The sequence below is a fragment of the Anser anser genome (assembly GCF_964211835.1).
Source record: "Anser anser genome assembly, chromosome: 3".
NCBI classification, from domain to species: Eukaryota; Metazoa; Chordata; class Aves; order Anseriformes; family Anatidae; genus Anser; species Anser anser.
Window position 1 is genome coordinate 12,071,778 of NC_139722.1, and position 24,103 is coordinate 12,095,880.

At 37.0% G+C, this 24,103-nt stretch overlaps 1 protein-coding gene across 3 annotated transcripts; it reads right to left on the minus strand.

Moving 5' to 3' along the window:
• Positions 1-5,123: 5,123 nt before the first annotated feature.
• Positions 5,124-24,089, minus strand: GEN1 (GEN1 Holliday junction 5' flap endonuclease). 3 transcript variants are annotated; one of them, XM_083827971.1, is made up of 14 exons: positions 23,950-24,089; positions 21,312-21,516; positions 19,386-19,572; positions 18,359-18,535; positions 16,648-16,758; positions 14,375-14,448; positions 13,794-13,882; positions 12,827-12,977; positions 12,674-12,710; positions 12,494-12,574; positions 11,115-11,245; positions 9,639-9,700; positions 8,877-9,020; positions 5,124-8,748 (listed from the first exon to the last, which is right to left on the minus strand). In XM_083827971.1, exons 2-14 carry the CDS (start codon positions 21,470-21,472, stop codon positions 7,307-7,309), a joined length of 2,847 nt encoding a protein of 948 aa, XP_083684097.1. In that variant the 5' UTR covers positions 21,473-21,516; positions 23,950-24,089; the 3' UTR covers positions 5,124-7,306. The 3 variants fall into 3 exon arrangements, with proteins under 3 accessions (XP_083684097.1, XP_083684098.1, XP_083684099.1); XM_083827972.1 differs by lacking the exon at positions 23,950-24,089 and adding an exon at positions 23,570-23,874; XM_083827973.1 differs by lacking the exon at positions 23,950-24,089 and adding an exon at positions 23,373-23,557.
• Between the last annotated feature and the right edge of the window lie 14 nt (positions 24,090-24,103).

Genomic DNA, 24,103 nt, shown 5'->3' on the forward strand with positions numbered 1-24,103 from the left:
ACACTGACTAATCAATACTCATTACACAGCTTTAAAAAGCCTAAGTATTCCTGGGGGGAGCCCCATCCTTCCAAATACAACATAGAGCTTGAAGCCAGCTCTCTAGCATCCTTGGAGCCTCCCTGAGCTCAGACAGGCTCTCCTCCTCCAAGAAAGCTCCCAAGCCTTATCTTCTTTCAGGAGAAAAGCAGTTTGGAGAAATGTCATTGACTCTTGGCACAGGAAGGAATTTCATGTAGGCAATTTTTAATTAGTGAACCCAGCCTCCCTTAGGAATCAGTTCTGAGAAGAGAATAAAATGACTCCCTAGCACATGGACCTGGAATTAACCATTGCAGTGAAGCAGAGAAAATAGCTGATTATATTTAATTTTACACAATAATGAAGGATACAATAGTCCTATTTCAAATATTCTGATATGTTTCCTGTGAATCCTGTGGGTTCCTACTTTCTTTGGGGTAAAATAGTAAAAACTATTATAATTAGAAAAAAAAAAAAAACACTAAGAACATCCTTTATGTATCCTAGTTTATATGCTTGATTTTGGTCACATATGTTCACAATGCCTGTAAAGGCCTGATTTTTTTTTTCAAGGTTTCCTCTTCCAGCCCAAAGATTGCTTTTATGCTCAGAGAATGACTATTAAAAAAAAAATTTAAATTGCTCCATGGCTGTCTTTTCTCAAGTTTGCTAGGTGCTGAAATTCTTGGTTTCCTACAGGGTGATGTGCCCTTTTAACAGTAAATTCAAACTGACAAAAGAAGCCAATCTTTTTGCCTTAGCAAACATTATATCACACTCTATTTCTCTGAAATCCTCCATGAGGACTTTCTCTGCCTTAAAAGAAAATCTTCTTATAAAATAAATTCAAACTTTTTTTTTTTTCCCTGTGCAGTATTAGGGACACTCAAATTCAGTAATAGAATTTTTCACAACAAATTATATAATTATTTTTTCTATTGTACATCTTCAGAGTAACTCTCAGAGGTGTTGTAGCTCCTGGATGCTCCACCTGGCAGTACGTGCATGTAGGTGTCTGGCCAGGGGCGCAGCACTGGAGGGAAAAGATCAAAGGCCTATAAATGTGTCAAACTTTCAAATGCAAATCACCTGCCATAACGCTGCTGAGAACAAATCCTTCATTATCACCATTCTGTGAAAGGCTTAAATTAGCCTGAATTGGCTGAAAAGAACAAGAAAAAGAAAGCCATTTATCTTCCTGTGAGTTTTATTACCTTTAGATTTATTTGGCTAATGGTCCAATAGCCCACTAATCAGAATATCTGCACAATAAATTATTCAAATGACCCATAAATAAAATATGTGATCATATAATGTTGGTATTAAAGTTAAACCGAGATCTGCAACAATGGGTTATTACAGGGTCAAAAGAGTCCTCACAATAAGCTATTTTTTTTTAGTGGCCAAACTATGAGCTACTGTAATTTATGCACTAGCAATTATCAATTGGCTTCCTGGCTATGAGGTTGAATTAAATTTAGGGGAATTTTTTAAAGTTCATTTCCTAAGCTGTATGTTCTCCGGGTAGACATTATATCCATCCTTATTTCAGCCTGTCATTATTCTGAAAACATAAATAATTTCTTATTGGAGAAAAGATACCACTTTTTTTCTCCTACTTTTTAAAATAGATATGTTAAGTAATGTAATAGAGTTACACAAGGGACACTGTGTAAGTAAGTATTTCATTGATTTAACTGACCAAAAGAGCAAGAGTTAAATATATATGCACAACTCCTAATGCTGATTTATAAGGAGAAATTCTAGCACTCTGCTTTGTTAAACAAATAACAGCAGCAAGGTTTTCTTAAGAGAGCTTTATTGAGATCTCTGTAATAGGGTGGTACACCTTGACCTGAAAGCTCTTGCTCAGGATAGGGAAGGGGTTGTGTGAGGGGAGCTGGCTGGAGACCCCTCAGCAAGCACCTTCAGGAAGGGCCACGTGGGACTCCCCAGAACATCCGTGCTGGTAATTTCTGCACTTTCTTGTTCCTCACTGGCTCTTCAGCGTTTTGGTATATTCCCCCATTGACACGCTCCTATCCTCACATTCACTTGGGTTAGACTCTGAATTACATGATCGATTAAACACAATGTGCAAGAACAGAGTCTTTTCTCCAGAAGTAAGTAACGTACAAGAAGGCTACGCAAGGTGATACAGACACCTACATGCACGTCACGCCAGGAGGACCTCACTGCTTTGAAGTCTTTCCCTGTTCACTGTCACTCGCTGTGCCACAAAGCATTTCCAAGTCTTAGGCTTGTGGTAAATATCAGTGAATGCGGAAGGGAAGTCACACAGCACAAACAAGGCATCTTTCCCTAAGGCTTCACGGGGTGGTATGGCTACTTCCCCCTGACAGATGATTTGAAGCCACCCAGGGTCAAGAAGAGCATTGAACACGATTTTCCCTTTTCCAACTGAATTTCTCTCATTACTAAGAACTTCTAGGGCAAAAAGACACCCAATGTTCTCCTGATCTATCCAACAGGAGGAAAGAAGACAGATTAAATCTATTAAGCAATAGTTCTGATTGCTCACTCTCAGGAAGCTTTCAGATTTCTATAAAATCAACTGGACGTAAGCGACTTGCAGCCTGTACGGCTAAGCAAGCTCTGCAGGAAGAAGAAAGAATCGTTGCCACAGTTAAACCACAAAAGCAGCTTGGGTACAGAAAGATGCAATTAACAACACTGGCCCAGTGACATACTGTCTTCTGTGAACTACAAATTGCCCGCTCCTTCAGCAGCATTTAACATAAAAGATACAATGTCAGCAGTGTCATTCCAGCTCACAGTGAGACATCAGCCCTGTAACTAATTTTAAGAAAATAGAGCATCTCCTGTATTTCTACCTGGAGGGTCTTATTTGGTAGAGGCCATACAATAACTACAAAAACTAACAACATGTTAGTCTTGATGAATAGTCTTATAAAGCCCCTTTACAGTAGGTGTGCACATGGCTTTACCTCCTGGAGCCCTTTGCTCCATTAAACTTCAGGCTTTGGGGAATCAGCGCAGGGCTCATTTCCACCCAGCGAATCCAGCTCACCAGCATGAAAGATTTAAAGGCAATATCTACAACGTACCACAGCAGGCTGAGCTACAGAGGGGCCTAAAGGCTGAAGCTGTTCTGGCAGTCACAGCATCCTGGAAGGCAGCCTGAATTCGGTCTGATACGAGGCCACCAGTTTCATCTGTATTTGCAGCAGATAAAACTTGAGCCTGTTATTCATTATGTGTTACTACTGCCAGAGCAGCACTGGCATGCTGGGGTGGCGGGAGAAGGTACTGTGTAAGGATTCATCTAGTAAGCTTTCCCACAAACTTATTCAAAGCAGACCACGCTCACTGTTCCTCCCGCTGTATCCCAGAGAATAGCAGTAGCCTACCAAGGAGCTAGCCTTTGGCAGGAGCGTTCATGGTAGGACATCTAATCTGGCTTCGAGCTTGTCTGGGGAGTTGCTCTTGCAGAGCAAATCGCATTTTAAAATAAAAACGTAAATTCTAATGCACAGATAATTCTACAAAAAAAAAATGTACTAAGCATTAAAAATATCCCTGAAGTTAGCTTTTCCCCTCATTGTATTTTAGTCAGGCACCTAAGTCGTTATAAATACCCATCAGTAAATCGGTGGTTAGCAGTTTCCATGGAGCAAAAATTTCAAAGGAGATCCCTTTTTCCAGCTGTGCTCAGCCTTTGAAGTGACAAGACCTCCCCAAACCCTTCGAGGGAAATTGGGGTAGAGGGTGGAGATGGGACTTCTAAAGAACTCCTAAAGTTTTAGTATTTTAATTTATTGATTAAACTTAAGTGAAGTTCAGTACTGGCAGTAGCTACAGTGCAGGATAGGAAAGCAAGAGAGAGGTGCTAGAGTGGTTCTGTCACCCACGGTAATTTTGTTTTCTTGAAACAGTTGAAGTGTTTTGTTTCCTGGAGGAAAAAAGTGCCAAATCTAGCGCTGAGTTTACTGTTGCACCAGTAGCACTTAGGGTCACAGCAGCTGCCAATAATATTCTAAATGTGGTTCCCTTTTATCTACTGATATAATAGGGCAGGGTTTGACACCTTTTTAGACATGAAAAGACTTCAGCTTGTCTCGAGTAGCAGCTGCCCTGTCTCTTTCACCACCACATTTTCCAAGTTTCGTTCTTGATATAATAGCATAGAGCCAAGCCTTGGCAAATCCTCGAAGTTCAGCTAAATAATCCCTCTCTCAAGGTAGGACATTTCTCTGTCAACTGTCACAAAATTATTGTGTTCATCAACTTTATAAGTGAAAATTGGAAAATGTAATGAAAATGAATTCTATCAAGGTGTGAACATGCTTAAGAATGTCAGTAATATCTTCCAGTGGAAAAAAAAAGTAAAAGCAGGTGCAGCTTGATAGTGGGATATACAGGAATTATTATTTGTTTTTCTATTTCTTTATCTATTTATCTATATATTCTAGACAAACAGTACTTCAGTTGCTTTCTAGTTGATTCCCTATGAACCTGAACTAGGGAGAGTTACAATCACCACGAGTAATGCCAAATAAAGTATCCCTTTGCTATAATTTGCTACATCGAAGAACTAAGTAGATGTTTAATACTGCTTGTAAGTGGAAATAATGGTAGTTGTACTGCTACAACAGAACCTACACTTCTGGGCTGTATCTCTCCAGGCTGAAGGGATGCTGGTATCAGGAGGGATCTGTTAGCCAAAGTACAGGGGCTGCTACAGTGCTTCCATAGGAAAACTTTCATGAAGAATGACACATCTACTTGCCCCATCTCCACAGCAGGTATAGTTTTATTGCTTTATCTGGAGCACCCTGATAGAGCTTGTTGGGACTGACCACAACACGTAAATGAAAATAGATTTAGTATAAATGATGCCTCACATTCATTTATACTTACGCCCAGTTTCATATGATATTGCAGGAATATTTCCTGCAGGAGGTTATGTTACACCCATTCAATTTATTTAAATACAGGGGTTGCAAAGCAGTCAGCTTTGGTACTGTAAAAACACTTCCAAAGAAACGGGCCCTAATCCTCACCCTGAGTAAGTTACAGAAAGGTGAGGGGTCACAATACTTTTAAATTGTATTTTCCCCTTTGTAGCAAATGGCAAATTTAATTGTGAACCACAAATCTGACAAGTCACCCCCAAGGATAAACGTTATGTCGATTTGCCACAACGAGCAGCTAGAGTCTAAATGAGAGAGGGCGTCCTATACAGTTGTTTTCAAATCTATCACTGCTTCTGAAGTGGAAAACTTACACAAAAATGAGACAGTGCAAATGAATAAATTGAAGTCTTGATGCTTTTCATGCTTGAACTGTACTTAGAAAACCATATTAATTTATATTCGTATAAAAAACATAGTTCCCCCCTCCACTCCCCCGCAGTTATCAGCATCTTACGACCATCTCATTTCTGATTTCCATCATCCACAAAACATGAATTTATCATAATTCTGGCCCAGTATTTTTGGCAAATCATCTATTAAGGCAGCCATCATAGCCAGGTTTGGAAAGCAAACACACACAAAAAAAAAACTCTTCCAAAGCAGCTTTTGCTGCCCAGCTCTAAAGAAAGATCTAAAGCACAGAAACCCACACACTACGAGTGAAAAATTTTTGATGCCTCCAGTAAAAGAGGGGATTGGGATACATGGAGAGGGAACAAAAGCAAGCACAGCTGTATGATGATGGTATTTTTATTCATGAAAATAAAGAGGTATCGATTCCAACTTTCAGTATTCAAAATAAGCAGCAGGGCAGTAAGAGAATCAGAATCAAACATAAAGAATATTATCCCCCCCCCCCCCCCCCAAAAAAAAAAGGTCTGATCTGTCCACTATTGATCACTAGATAGGGGATCCCCAGGTGACTGCTATGCCACTTCATAGCATTTGTTCTCTCAGCTGCCCTCTCACATCAGCTGCACAGTGAGTCTCCACAAGAGACCATTTTCAAAACTGAAAACATTTCCAATAATTTTGGATTTTTTGCTTATTTACATACTGCATTTCTCATTTGGAAAACCTGCTATAAACCAACTTTATCTACCTATAGGCAACGTAAGAAACTATGATTTTTGCTTATTACATTTTCTATTTCTTCCTTAAACACAGCTGGGAGTTTAGCTTCCTAACTTCTAAAGCTTTGACCTTTATAAAGAAAGAATTGACATTTTCATTAAGACATGGATATTCTAAGTTGATTTCTATTATTAACATTATTTGTCAGTAAGAGTGATCTTCCTTCTGGTTGGTGCATAGAAGAAATTATGAATGCTTAAATATAGGCAAAGAAGCATTTCTAATAAGCTGCTGAAGACAGTATTTTTTTTTGGGTCTATAACCAGATTGCTTGTGTATAAGAGAGGAAGAACACCTTCAAAAATGCAGTGTATTCAAGTTCAAGAACAAACATTTACAGTACATGATATTTTTAAACGTCTGCAATACCATTATTAGATTCTGATTTTCTGTAATTTAATCTTTATCCCAATATAATTAGAAGTGAATATTAGATAGGATTTCATATCTTCTGTAAGTAAAAAATGCCCCAATCTATAAGCACATGGTTATAACAGCCATCAAGTTTACTTAAATAGCAGAAGTCACAGCTACAAAACCAGAATATCCTTAGATGGCTTATTCTATTCTTTGGAAGGTGTACACACTTGAAGAGCAGTTCATTATAGGGCATGGCAGATATAAATTTAACTATGCTGCAAGGTACATCTGCTGTGTGCCTCTATCTGGTCCTTTAGAGATAGCCAACACAACCAACGTCTATTTTAAAACTAGCAAAATTAAGTTAGTGGGGCAGAATGGAAAATTTCAGTTGTAAAAAGTTGTATTGCTTTGTCTTATTAAGCACACCCAACAGCAGCACAGGCACTGTTTTAATAGCTCTATTTTTTATAAGCAGAAGGACTAATAGCTGTACATGAAGCACAACTTGGCTGGGAAAAAACAGACTTCATATTTCAAAAATAACACCTTTTGCTCCCTTGTATACTACAGACTGCTGCTTACATAAGAAGTTCAGAACATGATCAAGTCCAGAATAATGGGTATTTGCCTATAAATTGTGATTTAATACTTTTGCTATCATTTTAGTTTCAAACTTTAGCACCAATATGAAGTATTTCAGTACACTTCTTATTCGTCATGAATTTGTCCACTTTGAACTGACAGAACACACTGCAGAAATTTTGAGAAAGACCTCTGTAAGAGCTAAAGGTTCAGAGTTAATTGTTATCATAATCTATTTTATGAAGGACTTAATTGATTTTGAGTCTTCCTTTCAGTCTTTCAGACAGGGGAAGGGGACTGTCTGCCCACGGATAAATCTGAACATCACTTTCAGCTTCCTGCACAGGACCGGAACTGGTCACTTGTTCTGGACTTTCAGAACAATCAATTTCCACTACACAGGAAGGTTCTGGAGATATTTGTAATGACAAATTATTACCAGCTTTCTTAAAGTCATTTTTTTTCTTCCTCTGTTTAATTATAAGTGCTGAGTCGCTGCTTGTTCTTTTGCTAGTAACAGCGTTACCCCTTTTCTCTGCAAAAGATTTTTTAAACTGTCCAGTGTTCAGCTGCCTTTTTAGTTTCTTATAAATTGGATTTTTATTAGTGTTGCCATCATCACTGTCCTCACTAGAGGCACATCTGTTCTGACACACGCTCTTTTTAAAAGAAGTTTTCCAAGCAGTCTGAGTACAAGTTTTTGTAAAGTGACGGCCAGTTACCACATCTGCTGGCTTTTGAGACGGGGGAAGCATTTCACGCACAGCATACAATGGCTCTGTTGTTTGCCCACAGAGGGCTAGAGATGTTATATTGTGGTCTTTTTGTATCATTTCATACAGGCTGTCAGCTTCTTTGCATTGATCTTTACAAATATGTACACCATATTCCCTTGAACAGGTTTCCGATAGCATATTTTTAGTTGCTTGCACTGGTTTGTTTAACGGACACGAGGAAGAGAGAGAATCTTTATCAGGATTCAATGCTGCCTTTGTGTGTTTAAACCCGTTGAGAGGCTCTCGCTGCATTACATCTTCTGACAGCAAAGGCTTTGATGGAATGGAAGTCTTCCTAAGTATACGCTCACTTAAAGACAGCTTCTGAAGTTGTGCCATACCACCATCTGAAACTAAGTCATCTGCACTGTCAGAATGGTCTGTATCAGACTGCAAAGCCCCAGAATATTCTGAGCTATTTTTCCCTGTTTCATGAGGTAGCGGGTGTGAGCGCTTTATGCATGCAGTCAAGTCAGATGGTGGATCACGGCTATCACACCCCTGGGCTGGTGAAGCGCTGAAGGAAGTTCCTTCCCAATCAATACTGCTCAATTGTAGATCAGCTGCTACAGAGGAAGATGAAATCTCTGAACTTTTAGTAAATTGTACTGGTAATACAGATGCGTCAGCCAACGTACCCTGTGAGTGCAAGCAAGGTGATGCAGTCAGAGAAAGCCCAACTGCTGATACTGGCATCTGAACGCATGTTACACAGGAAGTTGCAGCTATTGCTGGCTCTTTTGATTCAATGTTACTCTTGTGTATCTCATATTCAGGTGCAGTTTTTGTATCTAGTGTGTGGTCTTGCACAAGAAGAGTTTCACTTGTAGACTTAAAATTCATTTGAGACAGAAGATCAGTAACTTCATCACAAACATTTGATAACTCTCTTTCTTTCGGTTTGTTTTTCCTGTCTGAAAAAAAAAAAAGAGGTGCAGATCAAACATGATATTGCTCAACAGTGGGAGAAATATTTGTTGCTTTTGATTCTGGTATTCTGGCAAGAACCATAAGTTCATAAGATATAAACTTTTGGACTTACTTTTCTGTTTCTTTGCCAGAGCTTCTGACTTTTCCATTTGGTAAAGAGCAACAACATCTGGATAAGCAGCCTGAAACAAAGATGCCTCTTCTACTGTGATTACAAACAACTCCACAGGCTCATCTTCTGCATCAACATAATGTTCTAAAACAATTAATGAATTTACATTGGACATATATATACATGAGTATTTCAAAGGATGGAATAAGAAAGAACGAAAGACTTCAATATAAGGAAGATAGGTAAAAAGGCAAACAGCACAAAGTTTGAGATTTAGCTACGGTGTAACTGCTTTCTTTCTGCCAGGTGCCTGGGTCAGGCAGGCACATTAAAAATAGAAGTCTGTCAGCACGAAAGTTTCTAGCTAGTGAACTGTCACAACTTAGGATACATAATGAAACAAGACATAAAACACAGAGTCTAGGTCTTATTAACATGTACCACAAAAAGCCCTTGAAAACGAAGCCCCTTGCTTTCTTGGTAGGTAGGTAGGATGTTTTTTGTTTCTGAGTTTTTTGTGTTTAGTTTTGGCCTGGTGTTTTTTGTTTGTTTGCTCCCCCCCCCCCCCTTTTTTTTTTTTTTAAGTATTGCTTTTGGTTTCAGGGTATCTGAAACGTGATGCGCATTTCCTATGCCTTTCACAATTTCCAATCTTACCCACACATTATTTCCTCATAAATGTCAAACTATTTTCCCCTTTAATGAATGCTTTTGTTCTTTTCCTGTGAATTGTTCAATAATGTACATGGAAACCACACCAACCTGGTTTTTGCCACTCAATTTCAAAACAAGGAATCCCATTTTTAACACGTGTCTTGACTATCCTGTAAGAACAGAGAACATATTAAATGACTATGTTTGAACAGGAAATGTAAAATTTAAGCTATTTTAAAATATTCGAGTGTTCTAATTTAAAATGATTCAGAGCAAAAATTATCTTTGTAATAGCAAATTTAACTTTTTTAAAAAGTTACTTTTGTGTATAAGTTCTCGGTCTAGATTTTGAATACTGACTTTTATTTTTTAAATGATATTGCTTAGAGTAGCAGAACTAAAAAATCAAAATTCCATTTTGTAACATAGAACCATAATATAAATTTCTACGAACTCTGGCTTGGTATCTTCAGCTATGCCATGGAGGAGGCTGTTGCCATAGACAATAATTTCTCAATGAACAGACAGCATCACTCATTTTTTGCAAAAGAGCATGAAGGAATCCAAGACACGAACTGAAAAGGAACTTCATGAGATTTTTTCTAAAAATATTATCTACATCCCAGTTTTGTAGGAAGAGGCTGGTACTGACAGACTGTGACTCATCAATCCAGAAAAGATACTACTATATTGACACTGACTGTTCTTCTACTCCTTAAAATTAAGGTCTATAAAATCTTGAAAGGCATTGAGAAACAAGGAACAACTACTAACCCTTCCTGCAATGTAAGGATTTGGGGAAAAAAAAAGAACACCAAAAAAGTCTGTCATTTGATATTATGTCAAATAATTTCTTTAAGACCGTGAAGTCAAGTTCAGGAACCTTTTGCAAACAGACACTGTAGATTCAGAAAGTTTAAGAAAACTTTTAAAAAAAAAAAAAGGGCTTAAGAAAAGATTAGATCATTTAAAAGAAAATGCTTTGCGGGATGATGGCTCTCTAAACCTGGCTTAGAAGACTCCTGAGTAACAGAAATCTGGATGCTGGGAAAATATTCAGAGGGAAGTAGTTACTTGTTTTTACTGTGTATCCATTTTTAGCGACCGGATACTTGGCCATTTCCATAATCATAAAGGCAGCTGTCCTCAATGAAAATGTTTAGAGAAGAACAGGTAGCAGAAATGAACTGTAAGACAGTGAATTCATTAGATACATAACTGAATCTGCAGATGCTCACATCTTGAATCACTGAAGTCAATCAAAATTCTGTTAACAATCTGAGCAGGGAAGCAAACCTTTAAAGCTAAATTTTGTGTGCAGATCCAAGGAAATAAGGATGTAATAGAAAGCAACCATAGCAGACCCTATTAGAACTGAGGGAAATTGCTGCATGTGTTACTTTGTGCAGCAGCAACAGCATACGTATTGGCATACGGATCTAAATTTTTAGCTCTAATCAAAATAAGCTCATAGCTTGAAAAGCAGATGGAAGAAAACCATTATATGTTTGTAAAAATGAAGAAAAATAAAAGAATTTTCCTCAAGCAACAGAAGTAAACATTAGGTTCAAGAACTCCAGTTACCGTATTGCCTGCAGTTGTTTTGAATTGATGTACCCAGATTTTCTCTGGTTCATATCATAAAGTGTCAACAGTGCGAACAGTTTCTTACAAGCGTAATTCTTTGCCCATTCCATCTTCTCAGAAGCAAATATCTGTTAGTGTAAAAAACAAAAACAAAAAAACACACTTTAAAACATTCTTATTCTGTTAGATATCAAACTTTGACAGCTATGTAGTAAGGACACAGGACTAAATGTTTAAAGTATCTAGAACATTTCATATGTCCGGGTAATGCTGAATAATATTTCACTGCCAAGTGAGGGAACAGTTATCCTTATCTGGGTAGATTCTTCTACTGTCAATAACAGGTTCAGGGAATAGCTGTGTGGCAGCAACAGCAGGAATAAGACAGTTACTAAACACCTTATCAGATAGAGAACAGCTATGCAAGGAGCTGTGAAAATTACTGATTTCACATGTGAGAGAAGGATGAATGCAGACCTTCATTAAAACTATGTTGTTCAACAGTAGTCCATCATGTTTTATGTAACTTAACGCACCAATTCAGGAAAATGAAACATTATAAAAGATCTGCCTTCAGTAGTAAAAATGTATAATAAAAATCATTCTGAGAAAACCACTCCAACAGCAAGTATATACAAACACTTCCTACCTTCACCCCAAAAGCCTTATTCCTCTCTCTCTAGAGGAAAGAATATCCTGTAAGCTGTATCACTTCTGAGCTTTGTGCACTTTGAATTAAAGGGCCTCTAAACTTGGAAACTGGCAGTATCATGCTAACTATACGCCTGCTATCTGGTTTTGGGAAAACATGCACCATTAAGAATGGAAGTCTCTTCTGCTCGTTACATACAGAAGCTGCTAATCTTGATAATACCAAGAAAACATTAAAAAGGAAGTTTAAAAAAAAAGTCTGCAATCATAACTTGCTGCAAGTCAAATACACACTGTCAGTATGAAGACGAAACAGGTATGAGTTAAAACAAGAGCTGTATCCGTTAATACCTTTGTGAAAGCTGGGAGAAAAAAAAGTAACATCCCTGAAGCAGCATGCCATATAGCCACATAGTACTTTATGCACTATAGATGACGCAACATTCAGTATCCCAGTTTAATAACATTGGGAAATGAAAAATAGAACAATGGCAAGTGACCTCCCCCCCAAGTTCTCTTACTTCTGCTTTTCTACATACCTACTTAAATCAATTAATTTTTTGAAGTTGTCATTTTAGACTTTCAAAAGATGAAGTATATTAAAAAGTTGTAGCAAGATTCTTTAATTCTTATTTCCAGTAAAATCACCAATCAAGATCAAAGTTATCACAGATGCATAAACAATAAAACCCACACAGAGCTAAATACCCAGTAGCGTTATGTACCTGAAAAGACAATAAATTTGGCCTTTTGCATTCCATTATCTTGATTAATTTATTCTTGTTTACAAGAAATTCTTGGATAACCTTAAGATAAAACAGAAAAAAGGCAGTTTAAGAGAGGGCAGAAAACTGAAATTTCAATTAATTGATTAAAAGAAAAATATCTTTAAATAGGCTTGTTACCTCAGAGAATGGAAAGCCTTCACAACTATTAGCTTTTCTGCAGGTAAAACAAATGTGTTAGGAACTGGGCACAAAGAGGAAAAACGTACAGCTTAAATCCTCACCCTGCACATGAAAACAGGGAAAAGTAGTTTATTTTCAACACACTCCTACTTTCTGATATTGTCCTCCACTGCATTTGCTTGTTTCACTTGTTCTAACTGATGCCATTCGCAAGGGCAGCAGTACTTGGAGTCATTGGGTTTGCAGTATCTCATGCTTTCACAGAGTTTACATCCACTGCGCTCATGTTCCTTGTAAGACCCTACAGAAGCAGATGCACAAATCATGATGAGAAGGAAGACTTCCAAAACCTCCAAATATACAAAATTAGTAGTAAAAATACAGAATTTGGAATATATATGAATTTGAGAGGAATAGCAGCTGTATGCAGATCTGAGTGCATTAGCTATATACTTAGAGTAAGAACTGACAAATACAAGAAAGACTTTTTCCTTTTTTTAATTAAGATTAATTAAAAAGCAATTTCACACCTTATGCTGAAGAATTTAAAACCTAAAAAAACCTAAGTAGTCTGTGACACCTTCACAACCATACTAAGCAATGGATATTTGAAACAAACTTTTTCTTCTCCAAGTGATGGCTTTGAATGAGTTCACCAATCAAATGTGCTACCAAAATGAGGTTCCCTAAGACTAATTTCTTTCTAAGAAAAGGCTAAAAAAAACTCAGCAATGCTAATGGATTCAGCCCTCCTTATGCAAGACCAATTCAGACAGGGATAAAAAAAAAGCTGCTTATCATGATAGCACATTTTCTTCACTGACATTATTAAAAAGGCAAATACCTGGGATCACACAAGGGCATTCTGTTAATATTCCTTCTGCTATCAACTGGTTTCACATTTGGGAAAGGTAATCCCTGGCCTCCAAAAAGCACTTACATAGATACACAGCTGAAAATCTGAATACAGCCCAGAAGCTGAATGACAAGAGTAGTCTTTCATGTTTTTTCTTTTTTTTTTTTTGACAAAAATCCAACTAACAAACAACCCCCCATGCCTAGAATAAAAAAAAAAATGATTAAGATAAAAACAAAATTCAATGCTTTTTACACTGACCTGGATGATGACACTCAGAACAGTGAATTACCCTTTTCACAACCAAAGATGGATTATTATCATACTGAAATTCTTTCCATTGCTCAAATCTAGAAGGATGATATTGAAAGAGTTACAAAATACTTTAAACTCTCATACTTAACACTAAAAAGAATACTCTTTATACTTCTCAGGCATTTGCTCAAAAAGCAGTTTTCTAACTTATGAAATAGATTTTTTGTGAGCATATAGTTGTTGGATTTCTACTGTTGACATATACATTAAAACCCAGACAGCATTTAGTATCGCTTGTCCTGATCCACAACCCAAAGAAAAAAAAAAAATTAGTAAATCTGTCATCAGTCCTTGTGACTTTCATTCCCAAAATACCAACATACACCTGCTAACTCAAAAGCTAGGAGTCAGCTCGTGTTTTAAAACGATGAAGAAAGCTTGCTTAGCAAATATGAAGTAAGGAATGTAGTAACCTGTCCCTCAAAAAAAAAAAAAGAGTTAAAAGTTAAATATTATTAACATTGTCTTGGAGATAAAGTCCATACCAGCAAATATAAGAATAAAATCAAGGTAAGTTTTCAATTTACCTTTGCAGTAAGTTTTGACCTCTCAAAGTCTCAATTAACTTTAAAGCTTGTTCTTTTCCAACTCCTGGAACGCCCTATAGAGACAGAAATATTAAACATCATTTAATGACACACACAGTATAAAGATTTTCATAAATTGCCTTCACAATCTTATGAACAGAAATGATAAAACATTCACAGACATTGATCTACATTGACAAAAATAATTTTTGACCAAGTTACGTAGTCAGAGGTGACAGATTATAGCTGTAGTACCAGACACCCAATAGCAGCTAAGATAAAACCACCTATTTTCCACTGCTTTCTTTCTACACATTGCTTTTTTTTTTTTTTTTTTTTTTTGTGCACCATCTGCAACAGAACTACCACATGAAATACTTGAAACATTCTTGACAGCTAACTGCCAGAGAAATGAAACTTTTCAGAACTGTTTTGGAAAGTCAAACCAAGACAAATTCATTCTTTGGATTTTAAACTCAAAAGACTGGAATCTCAGATGAAAAATGTCTACCAAAAAGTCTTCACTTACAGGAGAGTGGCTTTATGGCAAAGAAACTGCTTTAACCTCAAACACTTATGTTCCAAGAGATGACTTAAAGAATAGTGCTAGAGCATTTTTCTGAAAGATAATTAAAAACCCAAACCTGAAAGAAGCCCTCCTTTCCTCTTCAATAATCACTTGCTTCATTTTGCTATTACATCTTGCACTGATTTTGCTGTTATTACATCTGTAGAATGCATGTCCTTTACAAAACTAGCCCTATAGGTAATACATGGGAACAGCAAATATTTTTTAGAAGCTAACTCATGGGCGGAAATCTAGGACTTTATAGTAATCCCTAGATACACTGAAGAATGACAGACTATTAATTCAAAACAACCTGAATGATTTAAATCAAGAATCAGTACCACTGAATATAAACAGTGTATTGAGTGTCCTTTCTACAGTACTACTACAAATAAACCGATAGCTTATTTTTATTCAAATATAACAACTGAATATATACAACCGTATGAAATAAATGTACTTTCAAAACCAATTAGAAGTTGTCATTGGTTGTGCAGCCACTCAGGCAGACAGGTATTCAGCTTCTGCAAGGAAAGCATCTATATGTAATCAGCAAAGCAAGTGCAATTATAGACTGGTATTCTCATTTATCTGTTCTGCCAGTCGTCACACCCACAAGGCACTCCTGTAGTTCAGCTTTCCCTGGAAGTTTTTATCTTTCTTTGCTTTGCCAGGTTGCAGCAACTCAAATGACATATCTGGTATTGCTGATTGTGTGACTCCAGAAGACACACGTGCAAGAACCTGACATTCCAGGAGCTGCTAGCTGCATTACAGTAACTACTGATTAGCCACTACTTTCTGCCTCCCTCTCAGACTTGTCTTTCAATTAAAAAAAAAAAAAGATTCGACTGATGTGCTCTGTCATTCAGCATAGTCTGTTATTTAAAAGGACAGTTTTATCAAATTGATACACTATGATTTAAGAGTAACTAGACATCCACTGCAATTCTGAATGGGAGCAACCGTTGCCTGTGGTCACAGCATGATGAACTGTATAGAAATCATGTTTCATACCACTTCATTTCCATTTCAAATAGCCATTCCAACACCTTCTGGTGAAAGTCTCAACAAAAAAAAGTTCAAAAGCTTTCAGGAAAAAAGAAGAAAAAAAGTAATGAGTGAGATCCCTCTCACTTCACTCATTACCTCAAATTTACAAAGTAGGAGTCATCTATTTAAAAATCATGTAAAATTCCCTTTTAGTTCTATCAACAAATATGTCCAAGCTCCATCCAGAACTGTTGCTACTAATAACTACAGTTCAAAACCATCACTACTAACTATTCCAAACAGCATAAACAGAAATGTTTTTTCTTCATTTTCCTCAGCTACTCTACCGAGGATGTACTTTGCATCCTAATGGGTACAAAGTATCCTGGCAGTCACTCACTTCTCATGTTTGCTCAGTATCAACAATGCTGAAACTTTCATATAATGGAGGTGAAGACTACAGTCTGAAAGAATACATAAAATAGATTTAGAACGATTAATGTTAATGAAATAATTTGATTATCTTTAAGCCATCAAAAAAAAACCACAGTTACTTACTAAGCATCTTCTTCAACTAATTCTCAGTATTCATTGCATTCAATGCAAATCATGCATTGCACGGTTTTGTCAGCATGCACAAGTCTCCCTTGATACACTGTCTTGAAAAACAATAAACTGTAAGTACCTAATAAAAAATAATTATATTGCTTACCTTTGGAAGGTAATCACAACCCAGAAGAACAGCTAGCCCAATCAAAGACTCTCTGTCACAACCAAGCTTCTCCTTAATAGAAGACATTGTGTAACAGTCAAGATATGGTTCCTGCAAGAGAAATTTATTGTATGCTTTATTTCCACAATATCAGGGAAGGAACAGCCCAAAATCACATTCACTTTGTTTACCCAACACTATCCACCCATGCCTGCAGGCAACAGGTCTATCCTATAAAATACAAAGAGTCTGATAGCAAAAACAAATAAATCCGCAATTATAATATAATGCATGGGCACCACATTAATAACTACAGTTCTGGAGTTTCAAGTTGTAACTGTGGGCATCAACTGTTCAAAAGAAACTAAAATAAAATCAAGAGTTGTTTTCTATATTGTTTAATATATTTAGAAAAAGTTAAATCTAACATTATTGAGTACTAATGGCTGTATAAATCATCTTAGGAACCACAGTTTTTAAAGCCCATATAAACTTCATAATGTGTTACTTGAGTTAAAAAAAAAGAACCAAAGACAATTAAAGTGTCACCTAACATTATACCTGTGAGCTAAAGGAACACATGGAGCCTTTAGGAGAGGACTCAAACACAATGATATTTCATAATGATTAACATGAATAAAAAGACAGGAAGCCCCCCCCCCCCCCCCAAAAAAAAACCAAACAGAACCCTGTTATCTGAAACAGATACCCCAAATGGATGCGCGCACACAAATTACTTTTTATATCAACAGGCAGATATTATGTATCTTAAGATATGTAATAAGATAACCCTGAAAGATCAAGTCCACCTTCATTTTTGGTAATGAATGACAATGAATGAAGGAGGAAATTGATCATCTTGACCCCAAATACAGTGTCAAAGCAAATCATTTTCCAACTTTACTTTTTTTTTTTTTTGAACTCAATCATTCCTAGTGCTTTTTTCAGTTCTATTGCTTTTTTTTTCCTGTTACTGAAGTACCTTCTTGACAAGTCTTACGGATAAAGATTTAAAATTCCAACCCCAACATAATTTTTCCTCTGCTTTCTTGTTAGCTTTACGAGGTACAACATATGAATTCCTTTCTCCGATTTACAGAGAAGTATAAATAAAGAACATTTGGGTTTGCTTTTTGCGAGATCTGGAAAACTGCACTCTTTAACAAATGAAGCTCAAGATTATAAGTTGATTTGTTTTTCTCTTTCTGAAAGTTCATAACAACTGATTATTATACAGACGCATAATCTGTCCTATTCATATTTGAGACTAACAGTATTAACTGTAAATATATTCATAATGAATAAAATAAACATGTAAGATGCAAACTTGTGAAACAGACAAAAGGCTGACCGCTCCCCATATGCCCTAACTCTAAGTTTATCAGAATCAATTATTTCATTAAAATTCTCCACTGTTGAGGAAGGAAGGAAAAATTGCTACTTAGTTTTATTATACATCACAAGACAGCACAAACACAGACAATAGTACTAGAAGTGTTCTTCAGTCCAATTGTTTTGCTCTCAAATCCTAGTAGACAGGCAGTGAATCCAACAAAGCATTCCTGTCTTAAAGGACTATCTTAAATAACCTCAACTACCAGATGATAAGCGTGGTATCCAATTGTTTCGAGGCCCTCCAGTTAATTTCTATTTTGAGGAAAACTCTAAAGAGCAAGCAAAACCTCCTTCTGACCTTAATGAGGTACGTTACCTTAGCATTCATGGCAAAGTTCCTATAAACCGTTTGAGCTCCGTATAGGAAGACATCTCCGTCGTTGGTAATGCACCCATCAACGTGGCCTTTTGCATTTAGGTAAGCACACATTGCCTCTGCTTCTCCTGCTGCTTGAACCCAAGGGACACCTAAACACTCCAACAGTTCCAGACACTGAAAGAATCCAAAAGGAAAGAAAGATTGAATGCTAAATTAGATCCAGTTATTAGCATGAATTTTCTCAGAGAAGTATTTACGTCCACTCTGAAAACTGCTACTGTTGCAACAACTATAAAACACTACATCAATACAAAAACTGTAACAGTAAACTACTTTTCCTCTAAAGCAGTCAAAAAAGTACTCAACTAAGAACAATGCACTAAGTACAGAACTTGAACACAGAATGAACACCTTCACAAAAATCTGTATGCTTTAAATGGACTTTTAGGATGTTTTCAAATGAAGAGCAAAAGAAGAATTTATCTTCACAAAGCGACATGGTTTGCTTGGTACTCCGCAGTAATACTGGGCTAGCACAGACATCTTTCAAACTGCCAGACTCCTCAAAAACAAAGCATGACAGTACAGTATTGCTGGCCTAACTAAGACTGGACCAGTTTAAGACATACTTAGATATACTAATATATATTTCCTACAAATTTTAAATTCTAAAACAACTTTTTTGTTCTAAGAATAAAACATGAATTGATGCATTCAATCTACCAAAGCCATGAGAACAAAGTTTGAATTTCTGTAATAAGCACTTGATTATGACTGCAGCTCACTGCAGCATAACACAAAGAACACATCAAACAAGACAATTATTCTGACATTGCCCTCCCTTCTACAATAAATTAACAGATGCTGTAACGCCCAATTACAAAAGGGTGTGTTCCCTCTAACTTATAATATTGCTGACATTTATTGTATAGAAAACTATTAATTGAGTTCTTGTCTTTGAATTATTTAAGGTTTCTTTCTATCACCTTAAAAAGATACTGAAACATACCCCTTGATTACTCACCTCTTTTAACATGGATTTAAAATGAGATCTCCCTGTTCTTGCGGCCCCATGTCTCTTGGAAGGTCCATAGCGCATCTCGTTCCTCTTACTCATGGTGTCTGCTTTCAACCTGGGGGCCTCTCCTTCCATGACAAACACTAGTTTAATTCCCATTGATGTTAAGAAAGAGAACCGAAAAAATAGGTTTCTGCAATAAAGTAATGTGTTCCATAAGTAGAATTAGGGAAGCCTGATTACTTCAGATGTTTTTGTTATGTCCCTCAGTCTGCCCCAGGAACAACCTTAGCTTCCTCTCCACCTTCTATGACTTCCTTACCCCAAAGCTAACAGATTTTATCTATTTCCTTGATGTTGTTTTACTAGCGACTTGTAACAGCTTTACAAAATATCCAAGAAAATATCACATAAGGACAAGAAAGATTTTTTTTAAGGAGCAAAAACATAAACAAGTTTAAAAGGCTAAATAAAATATATTCAAATTCCAAAGTCTGCTTTCAAACACATCCACATTGATTGTTTTGTACCAAATTTTAAGCCCAAATCTATCAATGCAGGTGCATCTGAAGTAAAAGAATGCTTTAATATTAGATACATAGATACCATTACCATGCCAATTTATTTAATGTGCAAATCTGCACCACTGATGGGAAGAATTTTACTTGTAAAAGCAATAATAACCACTTGGTCTATAACAGTAATACTCAGAGTACTCAGACAGCATATGCTTCTTCCAGTAATTCCTGAATGAATCTTTCAAAGAGTGACCAAACATTTATCTCTCTTCGATTTACAAAGAAAGACCATTATTCTAGATTTAATTTTGTATATTTGTTATTGGTAAAAGAGGATAAGTTAATCTCTTGAGCCTATTTTTATTTTCACAAATGAAAAGAAAAAGAAATCAATTTATTACAATAAAAGCTTCTGTAGAATACTTCGCGAAATAATTTGATCTCCAACTGCATTAAATCTTTTTTTCCCCTGGTAGAAATCTGTCCATCCCTTTGTCTTGCTTTGGAAAGACTGCGCAAGAGGTGTGGACTGATGTTTCCATTCCACTGCACGTAAGACTTTTTATCACAGAGAAAGTGTTCATGTTAAGCTCCAACTTTTACTTAATTACCCATTTGGGGTCCTAAGTATAACATTTTAAGAAAAGATTTTCAGAAGATGCTAATATTTCATATTAACAGAATTCAACAAAACCCCATAAACATATAACAGCTAGTAACTCAATATTCTTGAGCTAAGCAGTCATTTAAAAAAATATATATATAATTTCATTTTTGTCAGCATAATTTACAGGAAACAGTGCTTTGAATTTACAGCTGCTTATCCTTGCTCGTTTAAATACATACACATTCTTCAATGTTGCTCATAAGCCTGAAGATTGATTCAGACCTCCAACTGAAGTAAATATGGTTAACTAGAATTTTAACTCATACACCACAACAGGCATGCATAAATCCCATTACGTTCTGAATCTACCAGCCTCCAAAATGCTGTCATAAACAGGCTTAAACTTCTACAGTACCTTCCAACACACATCCTCAGAAATATATGGGAATGAGCATGTTGATATGTACTTGCCACTTGATAATTTTCTCACCACATGGCGCTGTACCACAGTAAGACCAGCACAGTTCTGTCTGCACCCGTCTCAACCTTACCTATTGTTAAGGCCTCAATAAAAGGTATGCTGAGCCCAAGAAATTCTCCTGTTTGCACCCAAGCACTACGTTGAGTTCAACCAGCATGACCATGTTTTCTTTTCAAACCCTTTATGTATGCAGCACAAGCAATAACAACAGAAAACAGCATAGTCATATGAATTTTGGAGGTAAGTAATCTTAATTTCTGAACTACCAAAACTAAATTATACAGCTCCAAAACTTTTGGCTACAATGTTTTATATAGATACTATACCTCAAATGTGGCTTGGTAACTACTCCAATCATCTTTTTAACGGTCTGCGCTTCACAAACCCACAAACTTAAATCGACAGCAAGCGTTTTTCCTTTGAGACTGCTCAAGCTGACAGGTTGTCTCACAGGCTCAAGTATTTGCCACAGATTAGTCACTCCCATTGTTCCAGCTTCTTTGTTGTCAACATGAACGTTTTAGCTGTAGACTAAGCAAAATATTTTCAGAACATAACATGAAATATGACATATTATGAACATTAAGTTTATAAAATAAATATGCAGACATTATCAGTTTTGTTTTTATAAGCCAAGAGCATTCACAATCATGCCTTCTAAGTATGGAGTGACTCCAGTTCACAGGTGGTTTATCACTGAAAACCTTCTTTGGACTGTACTTTTTCATTGCTAATAGGCTAAACATAAATAAAAATCAGCTGAAAAAAGTAACATAACATGCTTCCAAGTCTCATATGTCCCTTACATAGATAGAATCCAAGACTTATTTAAAAAGCAAACAAAATCCACACCCCTCAAGGCCATTACTTCCTGATGCGAAGCTGTAGGATTCACATTAAAAAGATTCAGTTCATATAAAAGTAGATTGAAGAATATTTATAATGACAAAAACAAAATTCTCCTTGTTAGTCCAAGATCATATAACAAGGGCTAATGGCCAAGGTTGTGGCTTAGGAAATTGAACCTAAACACTAGGAAATAATGATGATGGGTACTTTAGCACTGGTTGCCCCCAGAGGCTGCAGAATCTTCCTTCTCCATTTCCAACATTCAGACAGCACACTGTCTTACTGGTTTAATCTAATATTGGTGGAACTTCCTCCTCTGCACGGGATTACCACAGATGTTCTCCACAATTCCCTTTGAACAAATATTTCAGCAATTGTAACAGCATGATTCCAGAAACGTGAAATGTGCCTGTTCTTACTATTGTTAAGTGCCAGTCACACACACTACTGCAATAAGATCCTTACAGTGAATGCTAGCTCATAACATACACCCATTAGGTAGCATATTTCTTTGTCTCTTCTTTAACTTTACTTATGCCACTCTGTTCTTCACACTACCCCATGACTGGATTTCCTTTTCTTCACAGTCCTTTTATTGTTCTGGTTTTCATACCTTGCCACTTCTATATAAACAACTCTGACACGTACGTTGTTTTTCCCTCACAACACCAACCCACACCTACATTGCCTTACCATACAAAGTTTGCCTCATGCTTATTTCCTCTACTTTTCTGTCATTTCCTCCAATACTAGACGATAAAAAATAAAATCTGGAATGTTTTGTACTTCTTGCATCCTGATTTTGAAACTACTACACGCACAAATAATATACACCCCCTTCCTCTGAAGTCATGACTAGGTGAACTCTGAGATCTGCTTAGGACTCGAGTAGTTATGCCACCTTGTGGCCTCTTGTGAACACGGCCACGTTAAATTTATGCATCTTTCACATTCAACACCTTCAGAGTCTGTCAGAACAGCAAGTCTGTCTTTGTAGGTTGCTTTTTTTTTGTACTTTAGAACTCTTTTAAAGCAAGGTTGCTAATCAATAATGTACCATTTCTGCTGCTGCAGACATTCCAGGTTGTTTTTAAATCGCGTTCAATGAAAGACCTACTTTCAACGGCAATCATGCTTCTGCAATCCGCTTCTTCAGTCACACAACCTGGGTTTTATGCTCTCAGGGCTATTATGTAGTAAAATAGGGATTTTGTTGTTGTTATGCCTCAAGCACATAAAATGAGTTAAAATTATAAATAAAGCATGCAAATACATGGCATAATTTATAGCATGTTGTATGGTACATAATTAACAGGAAAGACAAGTATACTAGTAAATACTTAATGTTTCAGAAGATTAACAGCTATATAAAAGAAAAAGTTTTAAAAAGCTGAGAACTAAAAACAAAACAAAAATCCAACCAAATAACTTTTTCCCTATTTTGTTTCCAACAAAATCCTGTTCTGTCCTCAGTAACATTTCTTTACCCTCATTCAAAATATACTTAGGTTTGAGTTATGAAAATCTGTAAGACCTACCACACAGTTTCTACTTTCTGAGGATATTCTGTAAAATATTTACATCTGGATCCTGCATACAGACAGACCTACAACTCTTAATAGTGATCTGTCTATTCAGATTTTGAGGTTCATTCATTGCAGGTTTCCAGTCTTCTTAGAAGAGAGAAACTTCTAAGGGAGGGAGATCGAACTTCCTCCTTCCCCCACATACTTACAAATCACTGGAGAGAAACTTCCTAAGGCTTTTCCCCCAAGAAGTCGCACGAAAGCGGGGCACCGAGACGCACGCGCGCCTTCAGTTCAAACATAAAATTCCCGCCTCGATATGAACTCGTATCTTAAAGTAGCGCCTGAAAGAGAGGCGTTCCCTGACTGCCTGCTCGCAACGACGAGACCTCTCCTCCCTGCCCGATAACAAGATGTACAAAATGACTGCACACCTACAAACCTAGCGCCCCAGCCCCATACTGACCGCAGGGGACCCACTCCCCATTCCCACCCGAGCCCCCTCAGCGGCTCATCTCTTCCTCAGCCGCCTGCCACACAGCACAGCGAAACGCAGCCAAACTTTAATAAGGAATTATAACAAATTTACCTCCCCAGCTCGGACCACCGAGGCCCCCTAGCACCACCCGCTCTCCCTCACGGCGCTGCTCAACCCTAATGGCCGCCCCCGCCCCGAGGGCAGCTCCGCCCTCGAGAAAATGGCGGGCGCCGGGAAACGGCCCCCTCAGGGAGGCGGCTGGGAG